The 24,096-nt window shown below is 54.3% G+C and overlaps 1 protein-coding gene and 1 pseudogene across 1 annotated transcript in view; one reads left to right on the forward strand and one right to left on the reverse strand.

Moving 5' to 3' along the window:
* Nucleotides 1-9,778, reverse strand: part of MEIOSIN (meiosis initiator) — a 26,678-nt gene extending 16,900 nt beyond the window's left edge. Inside the window, exons 1-5 of the mRNA XM_075016367.1 lie at nucleotides 9,737-9,778; nucleotides 8,834-8,916; nucleotides 4,367-4,457; nucleotides 2,446-2,545; nucleotides 1,077-1,229 (exon numbers count right to left, since the gene is read on the reverse strand). Of these exons, the coding sequence (XP_074872468.1) occupies nucleotides 1,077-1,229; nucleotides 2,446-2,545; nucleotides 4,367-4,457; nucleotides 8,834-8,916 (427 nt within the window). The 5' untranslated portion in view covers nucleotides 9,737-9,778. The remainder of the gene's footprint in view (nucleotides 1-1,076; nucleotides 1,230-2,445; nucleotides 2,546-4,366; nucleotides 4,458-8,833; nucleotides 8,917-9,736) is intronic.
* LOC142024403 (adenosine receptor A1 pseudogene) lies at nucleotides 4,088-19,770 on the forward strand (annotated as a pseudogene).
* The last annotated feature ends 4,326 nt before the right edge of the window (nucleotides 19,771-24,096 follow it).

A 24,096-nucleotide genomic window follows, 5' to 3' on the forward strand; every position in this document is an offset into this window, starting at 1 on the left:
GTCTATCAGGGATGGTCTAGACAGTACTTGGTCCTGCCATGAGGGCAGGGGGCTGGACTCGGTGGCCTCTCGAGGTCGCTTTCAGTCCTAGTATTCTATGATTCTTGTTGCTACCCGCAGAACAGTCTGAGCCTGATGAGCTGCTGCACCCCACCGCTGACTCAGATTCACAATGACCCTGGATCCCTTTCAGCGGTACGACCACCCAGCCAGAAAGTCCCCGTTTGGTAGGTGCGCATTTGATTATTCCTTTCTACGGGCAGGACTTTGAGCTTGTTTTTTATTGAATCGTGTTGTGTCGCATTCAGACCGATTCTCTAATTTGTCAAGCTGATTTTGAGTTCTAATCCCGTCCCTCAAAGTGCTTTCAACCCCACCCAGCCTAGCATCATCCACACATTTTATCAGTATTAAGGGATGTTAAAACAGTTAACGGGTTAAAAGATGGTGCTTAACTTGTTAACTGTTTTAACCTGGGTCTTGCTGAATGGTCCCATTGCGGCCGAGGAGCCACAGCCAGGGCTGCTCTAGACGGGCACAACTGGCTGCCACCAGAGTTAACACGCAAGGGCCAGTTAACTGGTTAACCAGTAAACATATTGGTAAATCTCATGCTTACCAGTTAACACACCAACGAGCACCCTCTCCATCTGCAACCCAAGTCAGTAATGGAGATATTGGCTAGGACTGTGCAGTGTCCAACTACCAGGGCTGCATCTGACATCTTGCAGCTGCAGTGCGGATGTGCTCTGAGCGCCACCGGGCCTTCCAATGGGAAAAGGGCCAGGCCAGCTAGGACTCCACTGCTCTGCCCTGCCAGAGGCAAGGGGCTGGGATGTCCAAAAGGAAGTCAAAAGCCCCTGCGGCTGGGGTGGCCAAAGCAAAGCATGGAGAGCCAGGCAAGCACAGAGGAGAACCCGGTCATGGGAATAGAGCTGCTTTCTCTCAGCAATCTTCCCTCTTGCTCATCCCAGTCCCGCAGACATGGGCCTGTCCCCTAAGAGGAGCGAGCAGGGGGAGAGATTGCCCTGCAGAGTGAATCTAGGGGAAAGGGCTGCTACTGGTTCCGTCCCAACCTGATCTGCGCGATCGCTTTCCTTTGCGGGGTTTCTTGCTGATGTTCAGGAGCCTGGCTCTCCTCCTCCGGGGGGTGCTGTGTGGAGTGCCATCCCCGCGCCCTCGCTGATGGGCAGACAGCTCCGTGCCCCCGGCTGCGCCTGCTCCACATTCTGCAAGATGAGGAGAGATTGGAGCTGGTCAGGGCCCTCCCAGCAAGCTCTCAGATTCACAAGAATCCCCAGGGTGGAAAGGGAGAGAAAACATACCGCTTCTGACAAATCGTTCTGGGGTAGTCTACACCCCAGCTGGTGCAGATGGCATCTCTGCTCCAGCTAGGCCAGGGGCTCCCAACCTGCCCAAAAGACCACATGCTGCTTTCTGGAGGCAGATCTGTCTTGCCTACCCACAAGTTTCACCTCACTTAACCACAACGTGCTTACAAAATCAGACATCAAAAGACAAACAGGTCACGGTTATACTAGTATGGGTTGAACCGCTCTTGTCCAGCTCCCTGGGGACCTGACCAGCGCCGGATGAGAGAATTTGCCCAATGGTGGGAGATCAATATTATCTAACACATTACCAACCCTTCCACTGCTTCCTGGGCTCCTAGAAGACATTTCGGGGTAAATTACAGCTAAACAACAGCACAGAACACTGAGAGCCAGGATGGGGGCTGGAAACAAAGTTGACAGGACCGTGGGAAACTCGGACACATCCATGTGCAGTGGTCAGCCAGGTAACTAAAATCATGCTGGATTATGGAGTTTGTTGGATGAGAGAGTTCGAGAGGTTCAACCTGTGCTGAAAAACGTCTGGCTTCTGCCTTTTTACTGCACATTCTAAAACAAATCCACTGGAATAGAAACAGTGTCCTTACACGTCAGTGTCTAGTACACAGAGCTGTACAAACAAGTCGTTGGATCAAACTGCAGTTTGTATTGACTTTCTATGTAGCCTGTGGTAACACTAGGTCAGTATCTTGCTGGGTTGCTGTACCCACCCAACCCTTCGAAACCTGGAGCACTAAAAGGAGCAGTATGGCTCTGCTGCACAGGTGGCTACCCGAGTTCATACTCTGGGTTTCAGACAGGGGTCTAATTTTTTCCATGCCTGGGCAGAATACATTTTGTTACGTGCACCAAGGCATGTCCACCTGTAAGGCTGCCATGACCGCTCTGCTAATCAGCTGGGCAGCACCTGAATCCCTTCTGGGTGACTGCTCAACTGCTCAGCTTACAGGGAACGCTGCCAGTCTGTCCTACCATCGCACCCCACATCCCGCTCAACCCCGTCTTCCTCTACCACCCCTTGGTTTCCCTGCAGGTAGCAGCTCATGCTCCTGGCTCCCTCCCCCATCTCCCTTCACTTCCTGCAGTCCCTTACCTTCTTTCTCCCCACACTGGAGCTGGAGCAGGGCCCTGGCACTGCTGATGCTGGCCTGCAGGTGCTCGATGTAGCGGAGGACACGCAACAGGATTTCTTTCTGTTTGAAAGGGAAAAGAAACCCAGGGAAAGGTTTTGTACTCACCAGGGCATGCTGGCAGGTAGAGCACCTGCAGAATGATTCTGTAGCCAGGTGGGAATTCTACCAACACAATCTCCACCCACCGGATACAACCAGGGCGCCCTCTCCTCTTTTCCATCCATGGGCAGACTAGATTTTGTTCTGGGCACTGAGGCATGTGCGGATTTGCCCCACCAACAGAAACACAGGCTGGTGGCTGTGGACTCTCCCCTAATCAGGTCGGTGGCTTCTGAATCTTTCCTGGGCAGCTGCCCAAGTGCTCAGCTTACAGGGAAAACTGGACATAACCCCCTATGTCCCTGTCCCTCCGCAGCTTGACAGTGCCTGGAAATCTTCTTCAAGCCTTAGTTGGTACCAACGAGTTACATACACAGCTACTGTTCTAGTGAGTACGTATGGGCACCCAGGACAGCCACACCTGTCTGCAAAACAAGACCATGAGGGAGGCTGGTTGGCTCGGCGGTTGGGATGTGAAGCTGTTTGCCTCTAGACGGCCCAGCTCCCACTCAACTTAATTCACCCAAACGAGCTGCCACGGGGTGGCTGTGGTGCAAACTACATTTGCTCTTCTGCTCAGTTTTCTCTGGACAAGCATCCACAGCACCCAGGGCTGGCACAAGCTGGAAGGCTCAGCAGGAAACCAAGTACTGACTGGGCCACCAAGCTCCCTTTCCATCCTTAATGGGGGGTTCCCCCAAAACAGAACTGGGGCATGTGAGCCAGAGGCAAGGGCATGGTGCCACTCAGTGCGCTCAGCAGCTGATGGGTGGATATAGAACATTGGCTTGCAAGGCTGCAAATCCAACAGAACCCCCCAAAATTGTTTGTTTTTTAAAAACCCCACAAGGATGGCTCCAGTGAGGACATACTTCTTGATTTATTCTGGGCTGGAGTTGGAAACCAGCATATAAGACCAAGAGCCTGCAGGGGAAGCCAACCAGAACAGTTATTCCAGAAAAGCTCCTAATATGGTTTCTCTATTCCAGAATAATTAACATGCTTCTGAAATGGAGTCATAATTCTGGAACCAAATTGTGTTAGAGTGGCCAGCTGTTTGTTCCCTTCAACAGGCCTAAAGGTTTACCAGCAAAGGAGTCTCAGACAGAAAGCCATATGAAGAAAGATTAAAAAGACGGGGACTTTGCTGCTTACAAAGGTGGAGACTAAGGGGGGGAAATGACAGAGGTCTACAAAATCATGACTGGTGTGGAGAAAGTAAACAAGGAAAAGTTATTTACTTGTTCCCATAACATTAGAACTAGGAGTCACCAAAGGAAATTAATGGGGAGCCAATTTAAAATAAACACAGCACAGAGTCAACCTTTGGAACTCCTGGCCAGAGGATGTTGTGAAGGACAAGACAGTAACAGGATCCAAGAAAAGAGCTAGATAAATCCGTGCAGGTTAGGTCCATCAATACTCATGAGCCAGGATGGATAGGAATGGTTTCCCTAGTCTCTTCTTGCAGAGCCTGGAAATGGAGGACGGGAGAGGGATCACTCAACCGTTACCTGTCCTGTTCACTCCCTCTGGGGCATCTGGCATTGCGCCATGGGCGGAAGAGAGAATCCTGGGCTAGATGGACCTTTGGTGTGACCAGCCTGGCCGCTCTTAAAACCTCTCTTCTAATAAACTGAAGAGCGGACTGGCCCCTGTCCGACCCCGTCAATAGTTTCCGCATGTCACATGACTTCTTTAACACGCTCCCTCACTTCTCTCTGGAATGCTGTAGCAGAGGAAGCAGCCATGAGAGCAGAAGCCCACGCTGGCCGGCCGTACCTTGGTAAGCTTCCTGTAGCTGGTATGCAGAGGGACAGGCACCATCTGAGCCAGCTCTCGGAGCGTGCTGGTGTAGTTACCACGTCTCTTTCTGCGCAGGGATAAATGAAGATTAAACACAGGCTACCAGGCCCACTGGCAAAGAAGTTCTCTCTGGTAAGGTCCATTTCACACAAACTGCGCAGCTCATTTGGCTACACGGAGGAGTGGCCCAGGCGAAGAGGGCCCGTGTGCATCAGTACCTTGTCACTATCGCACGCTGTGGTAACAGTGGCCCCACCCCAGATCCTCAAAGGTACATAGAGGCCAGTGAGTGCTAGGCACCTAAATACTTTTGAGGAACTTGGCCCAGTGATACTACTACTGTAGTACTGCGGGTACCCAAATGGGGCCGATCTAAGCTCACGCAGGCAACTTTGGCTGTCGCGCTTCCTGCCTGCTGAGCGCTTAGACCTTCAGGCAGGCAGTGTTGCCTCGTGAATAAAGCACTGGCCTAGCACACAGCAGTTCCTACGCTCTAGTTCTGGCTTGGCCACTGGCTTGCTGTGTGAACTTGAGCCAGTCCCAGCGCCTCTCCGTGCCTCAGTTTCCCCCTCTGTAGAAGAGGGATAATGACACTCACTCCGAGGTAAAGCACACTGAGATCTACTGATGGAAAGAGCTCATTATTCAGGTCTGCCCCACACGTGGATTTTGTCCTGATATCAGCCGACAGCCACCCTGGGCCCTGGGGCAAGGTAGGAGGGGGGCCTGACTCCAGGCCCCCAGAAGGGGCGGAGCCAATGGCAGCAAGGGCAGCGCCTAAGGCAGTCAGCACTTAGAGCCGCCAGTACCGCAGCACTGTCTCCCCTGCCCCAAGCCACGTGGAGCAGTGCTGCCACCTGCCAAACCAGCAGGGGCAGCAGCTGGCGAGCCGGGCCCCTTTGAAATGCCGAACTCCAGAGCAACTGCCCCCTTTCCCTTCCCCTGTGGGGGGCCTGCCTGAGATGATCATGGTGCCTAGAGGTATGATTTTTTTTGCTGTTGTAGATTTACCGGCATACCTCTGAGCACAGATGCCGTTATACAGGAACGAGCACACCCCACACCTTATTTCCCGTCCCTTACGCGAGTCAGCCGTACCAGCAGCAGGACATTTATACCTAAATCAGTGTATTCACACTAGAATTGTCCTGATTTCACTAGACCGGCCTAGTTAAAACAGCATGTTTTGTGTGTTGGGATGAGGCCCCACTGGACTGGCCCTCAGAATGGACCAAGACAGTTCTGGGGTAAATGCGTAGGAAGGAATTGCATCCCCTAGCTCTCTCTTGGGCTATGCTCTCACTGTTAAGAGGTGAGGGTTTTTTCATGGAATTCGTTATCTTTACAAATTCCTGCTGCAGACAAAGCACAGAGAGGCTTTCTTTTGATATAGCTAATTGAGATCAACCCTATACCCCGTACCTGAAGCTGACCTCAACTACCTGATTCCAGGTAAAAACTACAAGAAACCAGAGGGATCACAATGGTCCCTTTTAGCCATGGGAGCCTTGTATCTGTGAATCTCCACTGGGAGTTTACGGCTCTGATGGCCATTCAGTCTGACCTCCAGGCCAGAGAATGCCTCCAAAATCATGCTGAGAAAACATCCAATTAAGATTTCAAAATTGCCGGTGATGGAGAATCCACCGCTACCTTTGGGATGTTACACTCACTGTTGAAAATTCACCTCCTATTTCCAGGCCGAATTTGTCCAGCTTCAAAATCCAGCCGTTGAATCATGGCAGACCTTTGTCTGCTAGACTGCAGAGCCCATTATTAAATATTTGTTCACCATGTCGGTATGAATAGACTCTAACCAAGCCACCCCTTAATGTACTCTTTGGCAAGTTAAATAGACTGAGCTCTGGGAGTCTATCACAGGCGTCCAATCTTCCTTCGTTTTTGCATCGTGATCCATCCCCAATTTACCCACATCCTTCTTGAACTGTGACCACCAGAACTGGACGTATTTCAGCAGCTGTTGCACCAGTGCCAAACAGAAAGGTAAAAATAACCACTCCGCTCATACACCAGATTCCTCTGTTTATACATCCCTGGATTGTATTATCCCATTTGGCCACAGTGCCGCACTGAGAGATTATCTCCCCCTCCCCTGAAAATCTTTTGAAGAGTCACTGCTTCTCAGCGACTTTTGGGAGACCCAAATGCATCCCAGGATAGAGCCCCAGATCCCATAAGTATGGGCAGTATTCTCTGTTCAAGTTAGATGGCTAACTCACAGGAAGAATACACTTCATTTCTGCAATGATGACACAGTAAAAACCTATTTCAGCCCCTAAAGGTATGTCTATACTTACAGGGGGTGTGACACACCGCTATTGATCTTCTGAAGATTAATTTTGCTCCATCAGTGAAGACATGGCAAAGCCAATCTCTCTAACTTTGGCTGTCGACCTTGGTACTCCACGCTGCTGCATGGAGTAAGGGACAGCGGGACAAGCCCGAAGATCCCTGATCTACACCAGGGAACAAAACTGATCCTGATATGCCAATTCCTGCTATGCTAATGGTGTGGTTAGAACTGCATATCTGGGATCGACTTTAATCCTTACTATAGACCAGGGCTTAATACGCATTGCTTAGTCCACCTTCAAAAAGTCTCAGAAGGGTGACCATGTTAGCCACAAATAACAAGCAGTCCCGTGACATCTTTGGCTATGTCTACACAGCAGTAGTTTTATTTTGAAATTAGCTATTCCAGAAGAGATTTTCCAGAAGAGTTTATTTCAAAATAACGCTGCTACACACAAAATGCACTTCCAAATAGCTGATCACTATTGCAAAATAGAGCGTCCAGATACAATCAAACCTATTTTGAAATAGAACCATTGGGCACACTATGGCTTATTTCAAAATAGCCTCTCTTCCCTGTCTACACAGCCTGTATTTTGAAATACCAATTTTGAAATAGGTGCTATTCCTAGTACAATGAGGTTTACCAATTTCAAAATCAGCCACCACTTTGAAATTATTTCAAAATAATAGTTGTGCTGTGTAGACACTCGCAAAGTTATTTCAAACTAATGGCCATTATTCCAAAATAACTTTGCTGTGTAGACACACCCATAGAGACTACTCAAAGTTCTACCTGTTAAATAAAATGTGCAAGTTTAAACTGATTTTGTAAATCAGTTCAAAACCCTGTGTAGACGCTCTGACCTGGATTTGGATTTTATTTAATTCTTTACTAAGGGAAACTAAATCGATAATAGGCCTGATTATAACTGAACATAGAACATCCCCACCGTCTGCAATGGGGGTTTGAAGTCATTTTTTTGAAGGAACCGAAAGTGAACTCCGTGCAACTCTGAACATATTGTCATTAATTATTTGTAGCACCATCCCATCCAGGAGCTGTACAAACACGGATTCATAAGGTCATTCCTGACCTAAACCAATAGTCAAGAGATGGAGGGAGAGAGACAGACAGACGGGGAACACATATAACGCAATGAGCAATGCTGACCAGCAGGATGGGCTGTTTGTTTCAGCACACCAACAGTTGTGAGGTTTCACGTTGGAAAGAAATTGCAGAGAAGGAGCAGTTAGAGGAGAATTTGAAGGAGGTGGTCTTGCAGATTTTTACAGGGAGCTCCCCCCAAGTGTGAGGGGCAGAAGAGGAGAAAGCATTAAGTGGCTTGTTGGAAAATTTCCCCAGTGGGTGAGGCATGCTGGTGCAGAAGGCCAACTAGAGCTGACAGCCAGCAAGCAGACAGCAGCTCAGGGAGAAGGATCGCTCAGTGGTTTGAGCCTTGACCTACTAAACCCTGGGTTGTGAGCTCAGGCCTTGAGGGGGCTGTTTTAGGGAGCTGGGGCATGTAAATTGGGAAAAAAAAACCTGTCAGGGATGGTGATAGGTTCTGCTGTGAGGGCAGAGGACTGGACACAATGACCTCAGAAGGTCCCTTCCAGCTCTATGAGATAGGTATATTTCCACACATTATTATATTAGCAAAGATGATATACGACAGAGGGAACAAGCCATGAAGGGTGTTGAAGGTGAAGACATGCTATAATGCCCAACCCCAGCTGTAATCCTGCCCGCTGACTGGACAGTAAGGGCTGTGAAATATGTAACCCCTCTTTTAAGCTAGCCCCTTTCCTCCCCATTCTCATTTTCTACTGATACATACTGACAATCTTGACTTCATCCTAAAAATCCACTGTCTCTAGGAATTCCAACCACGCTGGAGGTAGGCCACAGGGAATGCGAAAGATCTTCAACAATAAAACCCCATGAGCTTCCCTCCCAGTTGCCAAGAACAAAGAGGCACAAAATGCCCTCTTCTGGGGCCACTTTGCATTGGCGTGACGTGGCGTGCCAGGAAGGAGCTTGGAATAGGGGCATGGGACACAGCCAGGGAAACATTGGTCTCTGGTGTGGAAGGGATGGACCTGCAACCCCCTGCCCCACATCCTCACCCTTCTCCAACGGCTCGGGGCTGGCAGCTGCTGCGGCTGGGACGCGGCTCCCAAGGGCCAGCACGTCCGACCTGGCCCCACATCTGTAAGAGAGAACAAAGAAGGGGAGTTCCAATGGACCCCAGCCCAGGATCTGCTGGACAGAGGGAGATGGGAAGCGGGTGTAGGAAAGCGTCATCAACTGCAAGAACCACAAGTGGCGCCAGGGGATGAACCAAACCGAGTGCCGGGGGTGAAGCAGATATGACCAGTGCGGCTCTGCGAGGTCCAGTCAGGGATATGAAGTGGGGGAGGGGGCAAATATGACTCCCCGTGCTGCAGAAAGTGGGGCAATCATGCTGAGGCCAGCCTGCAGGAGGGAGGCAGCTGTTACTAGACCCAGGGACAGGGACAGGCCCAGGCCCCTGCAAGCGGGGAGAGGGAGCGCTGACGGACAAAGGTGCGGGGGTCTCAGGGCAGGAGGAAAGGGGCCCAGCCTGGGGCACATGGGGGGATGCCAGGAGGGGGAGATAAGAGGCAGCATGGGGGGGTGCGTTGAAGGGCTATGGGGGGTCCCAGGAAGGAGGGAGCCAGAGGCAAGGGGGGGGCCCTGGCGAGGAGGAATCTGGGGGGGAGCTCCCCGGGGTAAGTGGGGGACCAATGGGGATCCCGGGGAGGTGACAGAGCCCCCCACAGAGGGGGAGCCAGGGGGTGTTGGGGGAGGAGGTGCAGTGTGGGGAGGGGGGTGGCCATGGGGCAGGAGGGATCTTGGGAGGCTATGGGAGGGGGGGGGAGAAAATGGGGGAGGGGGTCGCGCTGAGGGGGGGCGGGGAGCTCGCGGGGGGATGGGAAGCCGGGGCGGGGGCGATGGGGGGGCGGGGCGGAGGAGGATGGGGGGGGGCCCGGGCGCCCCCCACCCCGCACCTTGCCCGGGCCGGCCGCGCGCTCCCGGCAGCGGAGTGGGGCGAGCGCGAGGAGGGGCCGGGGCCGGGTTCCAGGGCGGGGGAGGGGCGAGCGGGAAGCGCGGGGGCGGGGCTAAGGCGGGGGCGGGGCTGGGAGCACAGCCCGGGGGAGGGCAGGAGAGGGGGCTGGGGGCAAGGGCTGAGGGGCGGGGGCTGGGGCAGAGCCAGGGGGCAGGAGAGGGGGCTGGGGGCAGAGCCGGGGGCAGGAGAGGGGGCTGGGGGTAAGGGCTGAGGGGCAGGAGCTGGGGCAGAGCCAGGGGGCTGGAGAGGGGGCTGTGGGCAAGGGCTGAGGGGCAGGAGCTGGGGCAGAGCCAGGGGGCAGGAGAGGGGGCTGGGGGCAGAGCCGGGGGCAGGAGAGGGGGCTGGGGGCAAGGGCTGAGGGGCAGGAGCTGGGGCAGAGCCAGGGGGCAGGAGAGGGGGCTGGGGGCAAGGGCTGAGGGGCAGGGGCTGGGGCAGAGCCAGGGGGCAGGAGAGGGGGCTGGGGGCAGAGCCGGGGGCAGGAGAGGGGGCTGGGGGCAAGGGCTGAGGGGCAGGAGCTGGGGCAGAGCCAGGGGGCAGGAGACGGGGCTGGGGGCAAGGGCTGAGGGGCAGGAGAGGGGCTGGGACAGCCTCTGGTGGTGTAAATCAGCATAGCTCCCTTGATTCCATTGGGGATTTGGTCCCACTGACTCCAATTTAGCTACCCCTGAACCTGCAAACCTTCAGTGCCCCCGATGCTGAAAGTCTCCTCTCTGGTCCCATGACTTTCCCCAGGGTGGGCGTGGACGAAGCGTCCGCCCAGGGGGATATTTCGGCCCTATGGCTGCTTGCCCCATTTGCATGAGGCCAGCAAAGCTCTTGCCCTCTTACAAGGAGTTGGGGACAGGGGGTGGCTTTTGGGGTAGGGTGGTGGGGAGGAGGAAGATTTCACCTGCTCAGGGCAGTTGTACTCCCCCGTCTCTTTCTTTGCAACCCCAGCCTGGCTTGGGAGTCGATTAATCCCACCAGCTGCAGGAAAACAGATGTGCAGGGTGAGAGGTGACTTGATGTGGGGTTAGGGGGGTGGGGGATGTAGCTGATGGCTGGGCTGAGGGGAGAGCTGATGTGGAAGTGGGGGTGGGGCATGACACAGGACAGATTCTTTGGCATTTTGGGGTGTGAGAAGCTGGGAGTTCCCATCAGGCAGCTGCCCCCGAGATGGGGCCAGGATGCGTTCAGGGGAGTAGGTGGCACTGGTTGTCGGCCATGGTGAGCAGAGGGGGTTAATGGATAACATGCCAGGCTGAAGCACAGTCTAATCTGCGGGGTGGAAAAAAAAACCTGTGATTTTTGGTCTCTGACTCTTGATCTTTGAAGTTGTAGGGCCGGGGTAGTGTGAGAAAAGCTGAGCCAAACCAAAATATCTGGGCAAAAAAAAAAAAAAAAGGTTCATTTTGCACTGAAACAGATTTTTTTTCCCCCATCTTTATCACTGGAACAAACAAAAAAGCCCCGTTTTTGTTCTATCTGAGACTGATTTTTTCAGGTTTTCATTCTCGGTGTTTTGCCCCTGCCTCACTTCCCCGTAAAGAATGGCCAGACTGGGTCAAACCAAAGGTCCATCCAGCCCAGTAACTTGTCTGCCAACAGTGGCCAAGGCCAGGTGCCCCAGAGGGAGTGAACAGAACATCCCTGAGTGATCCCTCTCCTGTCGTCCATTTCCAGCCTCTGACAAACAGACTAGGGACACCGTTCCTTGCCCATCCTGGCTAATAGCCATTAATGGACCTAACCTCCATGAATTTATCTAATTCTTTTTTGAACCCTGATAAAGTCCTGGTCTTCACAACCTCCTCTGGCCAGGAGTCCCACAGGTTGATTGTGCGCTGTATGAAGAAGGTCCTCTTGTTTGCTTTAAACTGGCTGCCCAGTAATTTCATTTGGTTAGTAGGCATCCTTCAGTCTGCATAGACTATGGATCGCGCCCTTTAAAGTTTCAATTGAGGACTTCATTTACAGCGTCTATTGTGACTATAAAGACCCACACGAGAGTGACAGTCCTTGCTGCATCTCTTGCAGATGTAGTGGGTGTCTGGCAAGTCCTTATTGTGCTTTCTGTGCGCTCGCTTCTCCTCTGCTAGCTGTCTGATCTTCATCTCGCCCTTCTGAAGGCCCTTGTGTAACCCCTGCCTCCATCTGCCGCGGTCGTCTGCTAGTTCTTCCCAGTTGTCCAGCTCGATGTCTACCTCTCTGAGGTCTCTCTTGCAGACATCTTTGTAGCACAATTGGGGGCGTCCGGGAGGTCTTTTGCCAGAGGCTAGCTCACCATACAGGATGTCTTTTGGAATCCTCCCATCATTCATCCTGTGGACGTGGCCAAGCCAGCGGAGTCGACGCTGCCTGAGGAGGGTGTGCATGGTTGGGATTCCAGCTTGCTCGAGGACAGCGGTGTTGGTCACTCTGTCCTTAACCCCTAGTTATATTATGTTATCTATATATTAGTTATATTCCCTATATTTTGGGAAACAAGTAAATAACTTTTCCTTATTCGCTGTCTCTACACCAATCATGATTTTATTGACCTCTATCACATCCTCCATTAGTCTCCTCTTTTCTAAGCTGAAACATCCCAGGCATTTTAATTTCTCTGTTCCAAACCCTTAACCACTTTTGTTGCCCTTTTCTGAACTTTTTCCAGTGACAAGGTACCTTTTTTGAGATGAAGTGACCGCACCTCCACACGGTGTTCAAGATGTGAGCGTACCATGGATTTTTAGAGAGGTAATAAGATATGTTTTGTTTTTGTCTTATCCCTAGCCCCTTTTTAATGATTCCTAACATTCTGTTTGCTTTTTCGACTGCTGCAGCCCATTGAGTGGATGTTTGCAGAGAACTATCCACGATGACTCCCAGATCTCTCATGAGTGGCTATGGCTAAATTAGTTCCCATAATTTTGTAGCAGAGGGGTAGCCAAGTTAGTCTGTATCTTCAAAAACAAGAACTCCTGTGGCACCTTATAGACTATCGGATAATTTGGAGCATGAGCTTTCGTGGGCAAAGACCCGCTTCATCAGATGCACGAGTGGGGGGCGCCAGGGGAGGGTTTAAATATATGGGCTCATGAAAAGGAGGGAGACCGAGTGAAGAGGAGGGCCGGAGTTGACAAGGTCAGTTCAGTTGTGAAGGATGTGGCCCAGTATCAGCAGTTAATGTGGAGTTGTGAACATGGAGAGAGGAGGAACCATGTCAATTCAGTCAGGGAGATTGTGGCCCATTATCAGTAGCTAATTTTGTGTGCACAGTTGGGATTTTTTCCAGTGTGCATTACTTTGCATAAATCAACATTAAAATTCATTTGCATTTCGTTGCCCAATCACCTAGTTTTGTGAGATCCTTTTGAAGCTCTTCCCAGTCTGTCAGTTTAGAGTTTTTAAAATCAGTTCAGTGAGATGAGTACAAAATAAAGATTTAAAGCACCTGTGAAATGACACATTTCTGAAAATTCAACCTGCACTACGGAGCTGGGACCAGTGTCTCTCTCATACGGATGTTTCCAAAAGAGGGAGAAAGAGATTGCAGAGTCCTGTTTGATTCATCTGTGTTGCTGGGGTTGTGGGAAAGCACCCATCTGTGGGAGCCTTTGCTTATCTGGTTTGCAACCTTATGATTGTTTTGCATGAGGAGAAAAATACAAGTCTCAGTAGTAAGATATGGGGCACTTTAGCCTATTCCATGAACAAGTGTTTGGGATGTCCTGCATCAGCAGTTCTCAGGCTAGGGGTCCTGATGCAAGTGGGGACCAGGAGACTATTATGGGGGGTTGACAGTGTGGTGACTGCTGGCTGGGGGCCTGGCCCTGAAGGCAGCACGGTGACCTGCAGTAGCACAGAAATAAGGGTGGCGTGATATGAAGTGGGTTGGCAGGGGTGTCATCACAGTCTGAATATTTTCAAACGGGGGCCCAGCAAAAAAAGTTTGGGAACCTCTATCTCTGACCTACTTTTTGGGGTATTACATTATGTGTGAGAGCTGCAGCAGCCATCAATGGGGCCAGATCCCCTATGGGTGTAACCAAAATTGGACCCTCTTTTCATGATGTGTTTGTACAGGGTCTAGCGCAATGGTCCATGGAAGCTGAGCACTTGAGTGGCCGCCCAGAAGAGATTCAGCTCCTCCCCAGATGAGCATCCACAGCCGTGCACAGTGGGCAACATGTGCTTCTGTCGGTGGTGCCATCTGCACATGCCTTGGTGCACAGAACAAAATTTATTCAGCAGTGGATGGAAAACGTGAGAGTAATCGCTGGGTTTTTCCCAGCCATCCCCCCCAGTTTAGCACTCCTAGGGGCTTGTGCAATACAAACAGACAACAAAGCAGTTTATCTTTAAACACAGCTGGAAAAGTTCCCCTCCCCTTTGGTTTGTATTATTTTTATTCAGTACATATTTTTTCAGTAACAGGAGGCATTAAGAACTCAATCACTGGGGGGCTCTCAAGGCTGAGAAAAGGAACAAGGGCACCTTCATGCTGCGCTTTTCCAGACTGGGGTAAACCTGCAGCACCTCTACTGAAGCCCTGGGGACTACAGGAAGCAGGAGAACCGGCCCAGGAGCTGGGCCTGATTCTCTGGTTCACCCCCTCCCCCGCCCGGTACATGCTGGTTCCCACGTGCTGCACTCCTGTTCCGCTCTCAGACCCATTTATTTAGCCTCTGTGTACTCAGGGCCCGAGGTTTCAGGTGACGCCACTTAAACATTTTAGAGCTTATGAGGTTTAATGAGGCATCTCTTTGATAACTGCAGCTAACAATAGCCTTGATCAGAGAGAGATTGGAACATAGCTCACCAGCCTGCACCCAGATAAGAGGGCACTGGGCAGTCGGAGTGATAAACAGTTGCCTCTGTCTTTAAAAAAAAAAAAAGGCTATTTACTGAATTTTCCATTCTGTGGTTCAATGAGAGATTCGTGCCAGTGGAACCAACCCCACTTCCCCCACACCTGCCTGAGAAATAGGTGCCAAAGTGGTTTAAAACCAACTTAATTAACTGGTGCAAATTCTTACCTCAGCTGAGGGGACAGACCGTCTAGTGGGCTGGATACCTGAGGCGCTCACCTGGTTCTCCAGAACTTCACAAGCTCCGATGTGTTTCTCCTCATCGATGCGCTTCTGAGGTAGGGCCCCGCGCTTATCAGCCTTGCACAGGTGGGGAAACTGAGGCACAAAAAGGCTGAGTGGCTTGCCCAGGAAATCTGCAATAGAGCAGGGACCTGTCCCCAGGCTAGAGCCCAGCACTCACATTCTCCTGCTCTGGTGAGGCCCTTTTAGCTAGAGACGGGAGGTTGCAGCAGATGAGCGAAACAGGTGGCTTCCCAGCAAAAAGGCACGTGCATCCCACATGTTTACGACTGCCCAGAAGCAAACGGGAGGCACCTTCCGAATGTGTCAACATGAGTCAGCAGGACCAGATAAACCCTGTTCTGCTTCTCACCCTTCCCTGCAAACGTGGGTGTAAATGGTCCCAGTTCTGGGCAACGGCATCCATACTCCAGCAAGTGTATCCCCTTGTGGACCCCCAGCTTCCCAGCTGTCACCTCTCCTGGGCAGAGACACATATTTGTCTCCCACCTTTTGCCCTACGACTGAAGCCGTTCTCAGTGGCACAGTGCCCTGCTTAACCAGTGAGCTGCCCGGGCCTGTATGGCTAACACAGCTTGCTTTCCTGCTCTGCTCAGAGATGGTAATGGAGGCAATTGCCATTGCCCAGCCCTTGCCAAGCAAGCACATTGATTCCTCAGGTAAAAGCATTACAGAGAAAACATTCCAACCAATTGATACACCGATGCACGTGCTAATAGGCTCAGCAGAGATTTCCCTCCTGTCCTGACGCCAGCAATGGCTCTTGCTGGCACTCCCAGCTTCCACTCAAAGCAAGACCCTACTGGAGTATCTCCATTACACTTTTCCCAGAGTTGGCTTTGAACTGCCCTCACCTCATGATGCTGTGAAAACTGAATCCTTAGTTAGGGGGTTGCAATCAATGTTCCCTGTAAGCTGAGTGCTTGGCTGGAGAGATTCAGGTGCCACCCAGCTGATTAGCAGAGAGCCCCGAGCCAGCAGCATGTGTTTCTACTGGTGGTGCACATAATTTTTTTTCCACTCATGGATGGAAAAAATCAGAGGGAACATTGGTTGCAATCCTCTCCTGCCATCCACTTTAACTTCAGTGCCCTGGAAGAACATTCCTCTCTGGTGCATTGGCACGAGATACTGACGCTTCCCAGACACTGTGCAAATCCCACCTTCCTCTCGAAGGCCGTTCCATGCTACCCCACTGAATGCATTTGCATTTTTAATCTAACAAAACCCTAAAGTATAGATCTCGGTTAATGTTCCCTCTGATCTTTCCCATCTGTGTGCAGAATAATTTTTATGTGCAAATGTGCACCACACAGACACTAACCTAGCTGTGGGTGCTCTGCTCTTCAGCTGGGTGACATGGGAATTACTCCTGAGCGGCCCAGCTTATACGAACCACTGTTCCTTAATTTGCAGCCAGATCAGGATCCAGCTCCACCTGGGGAAGAGCCTCTTTGGGGGATGGAGGAAATGACACCAGGGAAGAAGCAATGGTGGAAAGTGGGGGGTGAGAGGGAGAATGCCCCATGTTTGGGGTGAGCCTCCTAGAATTCCTGGCTGAGGAGGTAGGCTGTAGCCACACTTGATATGTGCCACCCCTTTATTCCAGGGGCACGTTCCCCAAGGCCTTTGTTCCCCCATATGACCCTAATTAAGAGCATCTGAGAACCCTCTTGGATGCTGCAGTGCTAGAAATCAAGGGGAAGGGGTAACACCCCCTGCACCCCCACTTTGCACCCTAGTCTCTCTCTTTGTTTCCCTAGAGCACTACCAACAAACAGTCCCTCCTCCTGCATCCACCCAGTTCTCTCTCCTGCTGGGAAAAGCACCCGCCCCATAGGCCCAGCTGCTTATCAGCTCCAGTCCTTGCAAACACCCACTGGGGGAGGCTGCGGAAGACAAAGCTGCACCCGGCTCTGCAGAGACAGCTGGCCTCTGGTGAGACGGAGCCCAGGGACATGCCAGCTGCCCCCAGGAGAGCCCCTCGGCTCCATGCCCTGCAGGAGCAGAGATGGCCATGCAGCCTCGATGGGTGAGTCTGCAACAGCGGCTCATGGATGGATAGATTCATAGAGCTGACAGCCAGAGGGGGCCAGCAGATCACCCCACTGGGTCTCCCGTATCTCCCAGGCCGTTAAATTTACCCAGTTACCCATGTACTCAGCCCAGTAACTGGGAATAGGCAACAGGATCACAGGAGGTAAAGCCCTCGGGCATCGCAGCCAGCCAGCTGAGAGCCCAAGGTGCCCTGATGCCCTGGCTGTGGGAGGGACTGAATGGGAGAGATCTGCCCAGATTCCCCTGCTGCAGGGGAAAGAAGTCTTCCCCTGAGATCAACCAGCTGCCTGTGACTTTGTTTTCCCTCTCCACCCTGGGAACAGCCCCTCAGCTGGAGAACTCGTAGTCACTGGCTCAGCTGGTTTGTGTGTGGTGCTAATAGTAATGTACAAGCCCTGTGCTGGCAGTGGCCGGGTAGTTATCTGTCTTCCTTTAGAGAAGTCATTATTCCCCTTTCTTCGGCACTGGGGAGGCCACTTCATGAGTATTGCATCCAGTTCTGGGGCCCCGCATACAGAAAGGATGTGGATGCGCTGGAGAGAGTCCAGTGGAAGGTAACAAGAAGGATGAGGGGGCTGGAGCACATGATTTATGAAGCGGGGTGGTGGGAAGTGGGCTTGTTTAGTCGAGAGAAGATTGAGGGAGGATTTGGTAGCAGCCTTCACCTACCTGAAGTGGGGTTCCAAAGTGGAGGGAGAGAGGCTGTTCTAGTGGTGGCAGATGACAGAACAAGAAGCAGTGGTCTCAAGTTGCGGTGGAGGAGGTCTAGGTTGAATATTAGGAAGAACTATTTCCCCAGGAGGGCGGTGAAGCACTGGAATGCGTTACCTGGAGTGGTGGTGAAATCTCCATCCCTCGAGGGCTGTAAGTCGCAGCTTGACATTCCTGGTTGGGATGACTGAGCTGGGATTAGTCCTGCTTTCAGCGAGGGGTTGGACTCGATGACTTCCTGAGGTCTCTTCCAACCCTACAACCCTGTGACCATGGAGACAGATTCTCAGCCCAATTCCCATGGTCTCCAGTGGAGTTACTCCTCTAAGTGACGAGGGGCGCAAGCGGGAGCTAGGCCAAGCAGAACTCAGGTGTCCTGAGTCACCAGCCACTGCCTAACCCCCAGGCTCGCCCCTCTTTTAAAGGGTTTTTACACCAAGCGAGTGCCAGTCACACTCTCACGGCGTCAGACTGGAGCTACCTCCTCACCAAATCAATCAGCTGAATTCCCCTTCTGGTTTCCCTTCTTGCAGCCACCCAGATGGAACATGGTGAGGCGGGGGTGCTGAGAGCCTGGACTAATATGGCCAGAATCCCACCTGCCCTGGAAGCCTTTTCCAACACCTCCTTTCCTCCTGTCTCCCCTCGGGCCCGGCTGGGGGTGTCGAATGGGAGTTCGCCTGTCCTGGATGTGCCCTACTTCCTGACAGAGAGCGCCATGGCCGTGCTGTCCATCACGGGCAACCTCTTCATCTGCACCGTCATCCTGCGCGACAGGAAGCTGCGAGCTGTGGTGACCAACCACTTCTTGGTCTCGCTGGCTGTGGCGGATATCTTGGTGGGGGCCGTGGCCATCCCCTGCGCCGAGATGGCGGACGCGGGGCTGCCACGGGGCCGGCCGAGGTTGTGCTTGTTGATGCTCTGCACCCTGCTGATCTTCACGCAGGCCTCGGTCTTCGGCCTGTTGGCCATCGCGGTGGAGCGGTACATCTCCATCCTCAAGCCCTTCCAGTACCTGTCCTTCATGACGCCTCAGAACTCGCTCCTAGTCATCCTGAGCAGCTGGGTGCTGGCCACCTTCATGGGGTCGCTGCCTCTCATGGGCTGGCACAAACCTTTCCCACCTGACGGCGAGTGCACCTTCAACACCTTCATTGAGGAGACCTACCAGGTCTACTTCAACTTCCTGGCCTGCATGCTGGTGCCGCTGGCTGCCATGCTGGTCCTCTACGGCCGCATCTTCCTGGAGGCCAAGCGGCAGATCCGCAAGGTGGCCGAGCGGGAGGTGGACGTGAGCCAGCAGGCCCGGCGCCGCCGTGTCCTGCACAAGGAGCTGCGGCTGGCCACCTCGCTGTTCATCGTCCTTTTCTGCTTCGCCCTCTGCTGGCTGCCCCTCCACATCATCAACACCATCCGGCTCTTCTGCCCCAGCTGCCCCATCCCCGGCACACTGGCGGCCATTGTCCTCTCCCACGCCAACTCCGCCATCAACCCGGTGGTGTACGTCTTCCGCATGCGCTCCTTCCGCCAGGCCTTCACCGCTGCCTTCTCCTGCGCCTGGTGCTCCCTGCCCACCTCCACCCCGGGAAAGTTCTCCACCTCCGCACTCACGACATCCAACAGACCAGAGCTGCCCAGCCGGAACAGCTCCCTGCCGGGGAACTGAGGAGGGGCATCGGCCCCTCGGATTGGCACTGCTGGGACTCCCAGAGCTTCCTTCACACACAGAGGGTCGCCACAGAGCTGGTGGAGGCTAGCAAGACTCACTGCTCTGGGGACCCTCCTTTTGGCCTCCCATCCCGGTCTAAAGATATAGGATGCATGGAAGAAGAACCCAGGAGTCCTGGCTCCCAGACCGTCTCTTTAACCCACTAGACTATGGGCTAAGCCTCCCGAAAGAGGACACAGTGCCCTGCCCACCTTGGGTGCCAGGGTTGTAGCCCCACCCACATTCTGCCACAAAGCCCCACCCCCCTTGTGCTTTTCCCCCGTGGATCTGCCCACGCTGTTCCTCTTCTGCTCCTACCCTATCTCTTCTCCCGAGAGCCCACCCTTGCCGCTTCTCTTCTGGCGGAGGGGGCAAAGAGGTGTGAATGATGGAGGCCTGGTGGGTGGGGAAGGCCAAGCAGGAGCGGGGCTTGGGACAGAGTCTCAGGGAAGGGGGCTGAGTGTGTGGGGGGCTGTCAGGGTCATGGTCCAGAACTGCTGACATCCTTCACTCTCAAATTCTAGGGAACATCCAGTCTTCGCACTCAGAACCCAGGCATCCTGGCTCCCAGCCCCTACTCTAACCACTGAGCCGTGCTCCCAAAGACAGCCACAAGCATTTTGCAAAGCCCATGTCCAGTGGCGATGTCCCCCCGGACTTCTTTGGCTTTGGGTTTGGATGGGGTGGAGTTGCAGTCTCATCCAGGCGCAGAGAGACCCTGGTAGGGAACTGCCCCAGCCTGTGTCCTCGGCCCCAAGCAGAACAGACATATCGAGGGATGCAGCAGCCAAAGGCCCTGTTGTTTGGTGAATGATGCAGAGGTGCCCGGAGTGGTGGAATTTCTCCTCTCAGGCTTCAGCAAGTGGCCGTCAGTGGCTATGTGGACTTTGACTCACCTTTAAATCTGCCCTACTGGATGCTTGGCCCAGGTAGGTTCGGGCTGTCCGGGCAGTGACTTGAGCCACTCCTGGATTCTCTCATTAAAGGCATCTCCCTGCTGAATTCAGAACTGCTCCATCCTTCGGCAGAGTATTGGGGTGAGTGTGCGAGGCAGCGTCAGTCGGGCTGTGTGCAAGACTGTGCCAGGCTGTGTGTGTGAATGGGCCCACGTGCAAGGCAGTTTCTGGCTGTGTGTGATTGCAGCCATGCATGAGACAGTGCCAGGCTGTGTGTGAGAATGGGCCCACGTGCAAGGCAGTGCCAGGCTGTGCATGTGAATGGGCCCATGTGTGAAGCAGTAACAAGCTGTATGAGTGAATGTGCATTCGTGCCATGCACTGCTGGGCTGTGTGTATGAATGGGCTCACGTGCGAGGCAGTGGTGAGCTGTGTGAGTGAATGTGCCCTGGTGCCAGGCTGTGTGTGTGAAGGGGAGGTAGTGCCGGGCTGTGCTGTTGTTTCCCACCAGGGGGCGCTGTGACACCACAGCTGTATTAGGCACATCTGACCCCAGGTGACACAGACCCCTGGTTCCAGCCCCAAGACCCACAGCTGCAAAGATTGGTAGGGGCCAGGCCCTGAAAACCCCCTTGTCTCATGCCCCAGTTCGGGTGGGCAGCAAAGGTGGGGGAGGGCACAGAGCAAGCCTGGTCCCACATCCCAGCTTGGCAGCCCCATTGGTGCCCCCTGTCCCTCTGGCGCGGACTCCCCAGGCTGGATCCTGCTTGAGAAGTGCACAGACAGGGTCCTAGGTTCCACCCACACCAGGCCCTGCTCCCCCACCCCCAGCTTGGGGCTTCATGGGATGCCCCAGTTCCCCTGCTCTGGCCCTGGGGTCGAGAGTCAGGAAAGGCCAAGGGAAGAATGGTGAGGAGCCAAGGGGCAGGGAGATGAAATGGGGGACAGAGCTCCAGTTGCAGGATGTACATTCAACTCCCACCCCCACCCTGCGATGCCCCATGAGAGGGGCGGTTTCCTGGGTCATGTCACCTCGCAGAGGCCTGGTTTGGAGGGGCCACTGGCGGGTAACGTGGGCAGGGTGGTAGCCTGAAAGGGCCGAGCCCTTGCCCCACCCTCCCCGATTCCCCCAGTACAGAACAGCACGTGTGTGTGGAGGGAAGTCAGGCTGCTGCACGTTGGGGCGACGCCCCCTGCAGATCTGGAGAGGGCGCTCACCCTTACAGCTGGGGCTGGCCCCATAGCGAGGTCGGGGGTGCTGTGCAACAGGGAGTGGGGTGGGGGCTCAGCCGGAAGCAGCACTGGACTCAGTAGGGGGCGCTGTGCTGCAGAGGCTCAGCTGGGGGCACTGGGGTGCAGGAGCAGGTGCTCAGTGGTGGATGCTTGGCTGCAGGAAGCAGGGGAGAGGCTCAGTGGTGGGTGCTGGGCTGCAGGTGGCAGGGCAGGGTCTCGTGGGGGGGCAGTGGGCTGCAGCACGTGCTCAGTGGGGGGCACTGGGCTGCAGGTAACAGGGCAGGGGCTTGTGGGGGGGGGTGCTCCCAAGGTAGTAACAAACTGGGTGTTATGGGCAATACTCTAGGAAACACTGGGCTGTTACGTTCCTCTGGCTGAACCCCACCTCAGCTCACCCGCACTCTGGGCTTGTCTGAACTGTTTTATTCCCCCCTTCCAGAAAAAAAAACTTCCCCCCCCCCCCCCCCAAAAATTCCCCAAAGCGTTCCCACAGCTGCTCAGGACGCCACGAGAGACGAGGGCTTTTCCCTCGAAATAATTACTCCAGCTCTGCAAACGACTTTTGACAACTCCCCCCCCTGCCACCCGCCACCGCTTGCAATTTCGAAAAGGCCTGTGAGCAAAGCTCAGCCGTTGCTGGCGCACGCGATGGCTCCTTTGGCCAGGCTGCGGCTGTGCGAATGCTCTTTCCCGACACTATTTATTTAGACATTTGAACGGCAAAATAAGAAATGCTGCAAAAGTGCCGCAGTGTCACCATCGCTTCTGTCTCCCTCGCTGGCCTGGCAGCTCCTGGTGCTTTCCCACCCCAAGGTGCTGTGTGGCCTGGCAGAAGCACCCTCCTTTCACTGGCTGCATTTCACCGCTAGGCGTTTGTCCAGCTCCTGGCAAACAGACCCTACCCTGGGACTGAGGCCTCTCTGCCACGGGCTGGGTCGGAAGAACCCGCTCGATAGGGCAGCTCAGGTTCAGTGCAGCCTGCGGCTTGGATTTCGTGCTGTCAGGTGCTTTTCCTTTATCTCCCCCGGAGGTGGCGGCTGGGGAGGTGGGGAGGGGGATGATCTGGCCCGGAAAGGCGGAGGCACAGCAGTAAAGGACCAGGATAGCTGAGCCAGCACGGCCTTATCGCAACCTGAGCCCAACACCCGAGCTGGGCTGGACCTCGGGGGGATCCATCCCTCTTCCGCTGGGATCCACGGCTCTAAAACAGGGGCCAGTGACAGCCCCTGCCCGCCCACCCTCCTCACATCCACCTTGCGGCTGCAGCTTTGCATCTCTTCCCCACTCTGGGCTCCTCCAAGTGCCAGTGGGACTAAGATCCAGGGAGGAGGCAGGCCAGGAATCTAGTCCCTTGGGAGTTAACTGAGCCTAGGCCGTTTCAGGGAGGCTGGGATTTGCCCCCTCCCCCGGGCAAGGAGGCTCCCCTGGGGGCGCCGACTCCAGTCCACTATAGCTCCCACCAGGGGCTTGCACTGTTCCCTTGACCTGCTCAGGCCAGGTCCAAGCTGGAAGGCTCGGCTCAGCTCAGCCAGGCGAGGAAGTGCCAGGTCCGTGCAGAGCCGGCGTTGGCCAGATGGGTCGATGGCTGCTCCACGCCCAGCGGCACCTGCTGTCACCCCTTCCACTAGCCCAGGCCCCATGGAGATCTCTCTCCTCCCCCGTGAGCCCAGCTCATCAGGGCTCAGCTCCCCGCCCCGGCTGAGCAGGACAAGTCCTGCCAAACAGCCCCTGATCAATAATTCATCCCTCTGGCGGCAGCTGGGGGCTGGGCCCCCCCAGCAGTAACTGATCCGGCCCCACGGTTGTGTGGCCGCAAAGGGGCTGTTCTGTGAACAACACAAAGTCACATTGAGAGCAGAGCCGAGCACCAGGGACCCAGCGGGGTGGGGGTGGGGGTTGAGTTTCACTCGCTGAGGCACAGCTGGGCCCAGAGGTGAGCTCACCCTGAGACAGGGCCGAGGGACAGCCGGCAGCAGCTCCGTGCACAGCATGAGGGTGGGCGCTGACTGGCTCAGGGAGGAAATGGAACAAGGGGCCTTTCCTCTCTACCCCACAGGGTCCCAACCTGCCTGGCTAGTTACACCCCTGCCTAGAACATAGGGCAACCCCCACAAGTCATTATTACTGACTCCGGGCAAAGGGTGTTGTGGGTCCTGACCCACAGGCTGGGGAGCCCACCCAGGTGAGTCAGGTCCTCTCCCCTCTTGCCCCACCTCCTGGGGCTGAAGCCATTTGCTTCGGCAACCCTCCATGAAACCTGCTTGTGGCCTGGAGATCCCTCTGAGAGCTGCAGCTCTGTGGGGTGCCAGGGCCAATGCAGCCCCAGGGAGGGGAATGGGACCCAGGGCCTATCATGTCTTAGAGGCACCAGTTCCTATCTGGCTCCGGGGGGTTGTGGCGGGGAGGCTGGCTAAAGGGAGTGGGAAATGGGGCCTTATCAGACAATTCTTCCATTCAAATCTCCCCCCATTGCTGGCAGGGCCTCAGTTGCTCCCCACAGCTGCCACACAGCAGCCACCATAGCGGAGCTGGGAGGTCTCCCCCACTGGAGGGACAGGTCACTTTCACAGAGGAAGCCCTCCTCCCCTCTCCCTGCCACCCCCTCCTCCCAACCTTAGCC

The sequence above is a fragment of the Carettochelys insculpta genome, chromosome 22, assembly GCF_033958435.1.
Source record: "Carettochelys insculpta isolate YL-2023 chromosome 22, ASM3395843v1, whole genome shotgun sequence".
NCBI classification, from domain to species: domain Eukaryota; kingdom Metazoa; phylum Chordata; order Testudines; family Carettochelyidae; genus Carettochelys; species Carettochelys insculpta.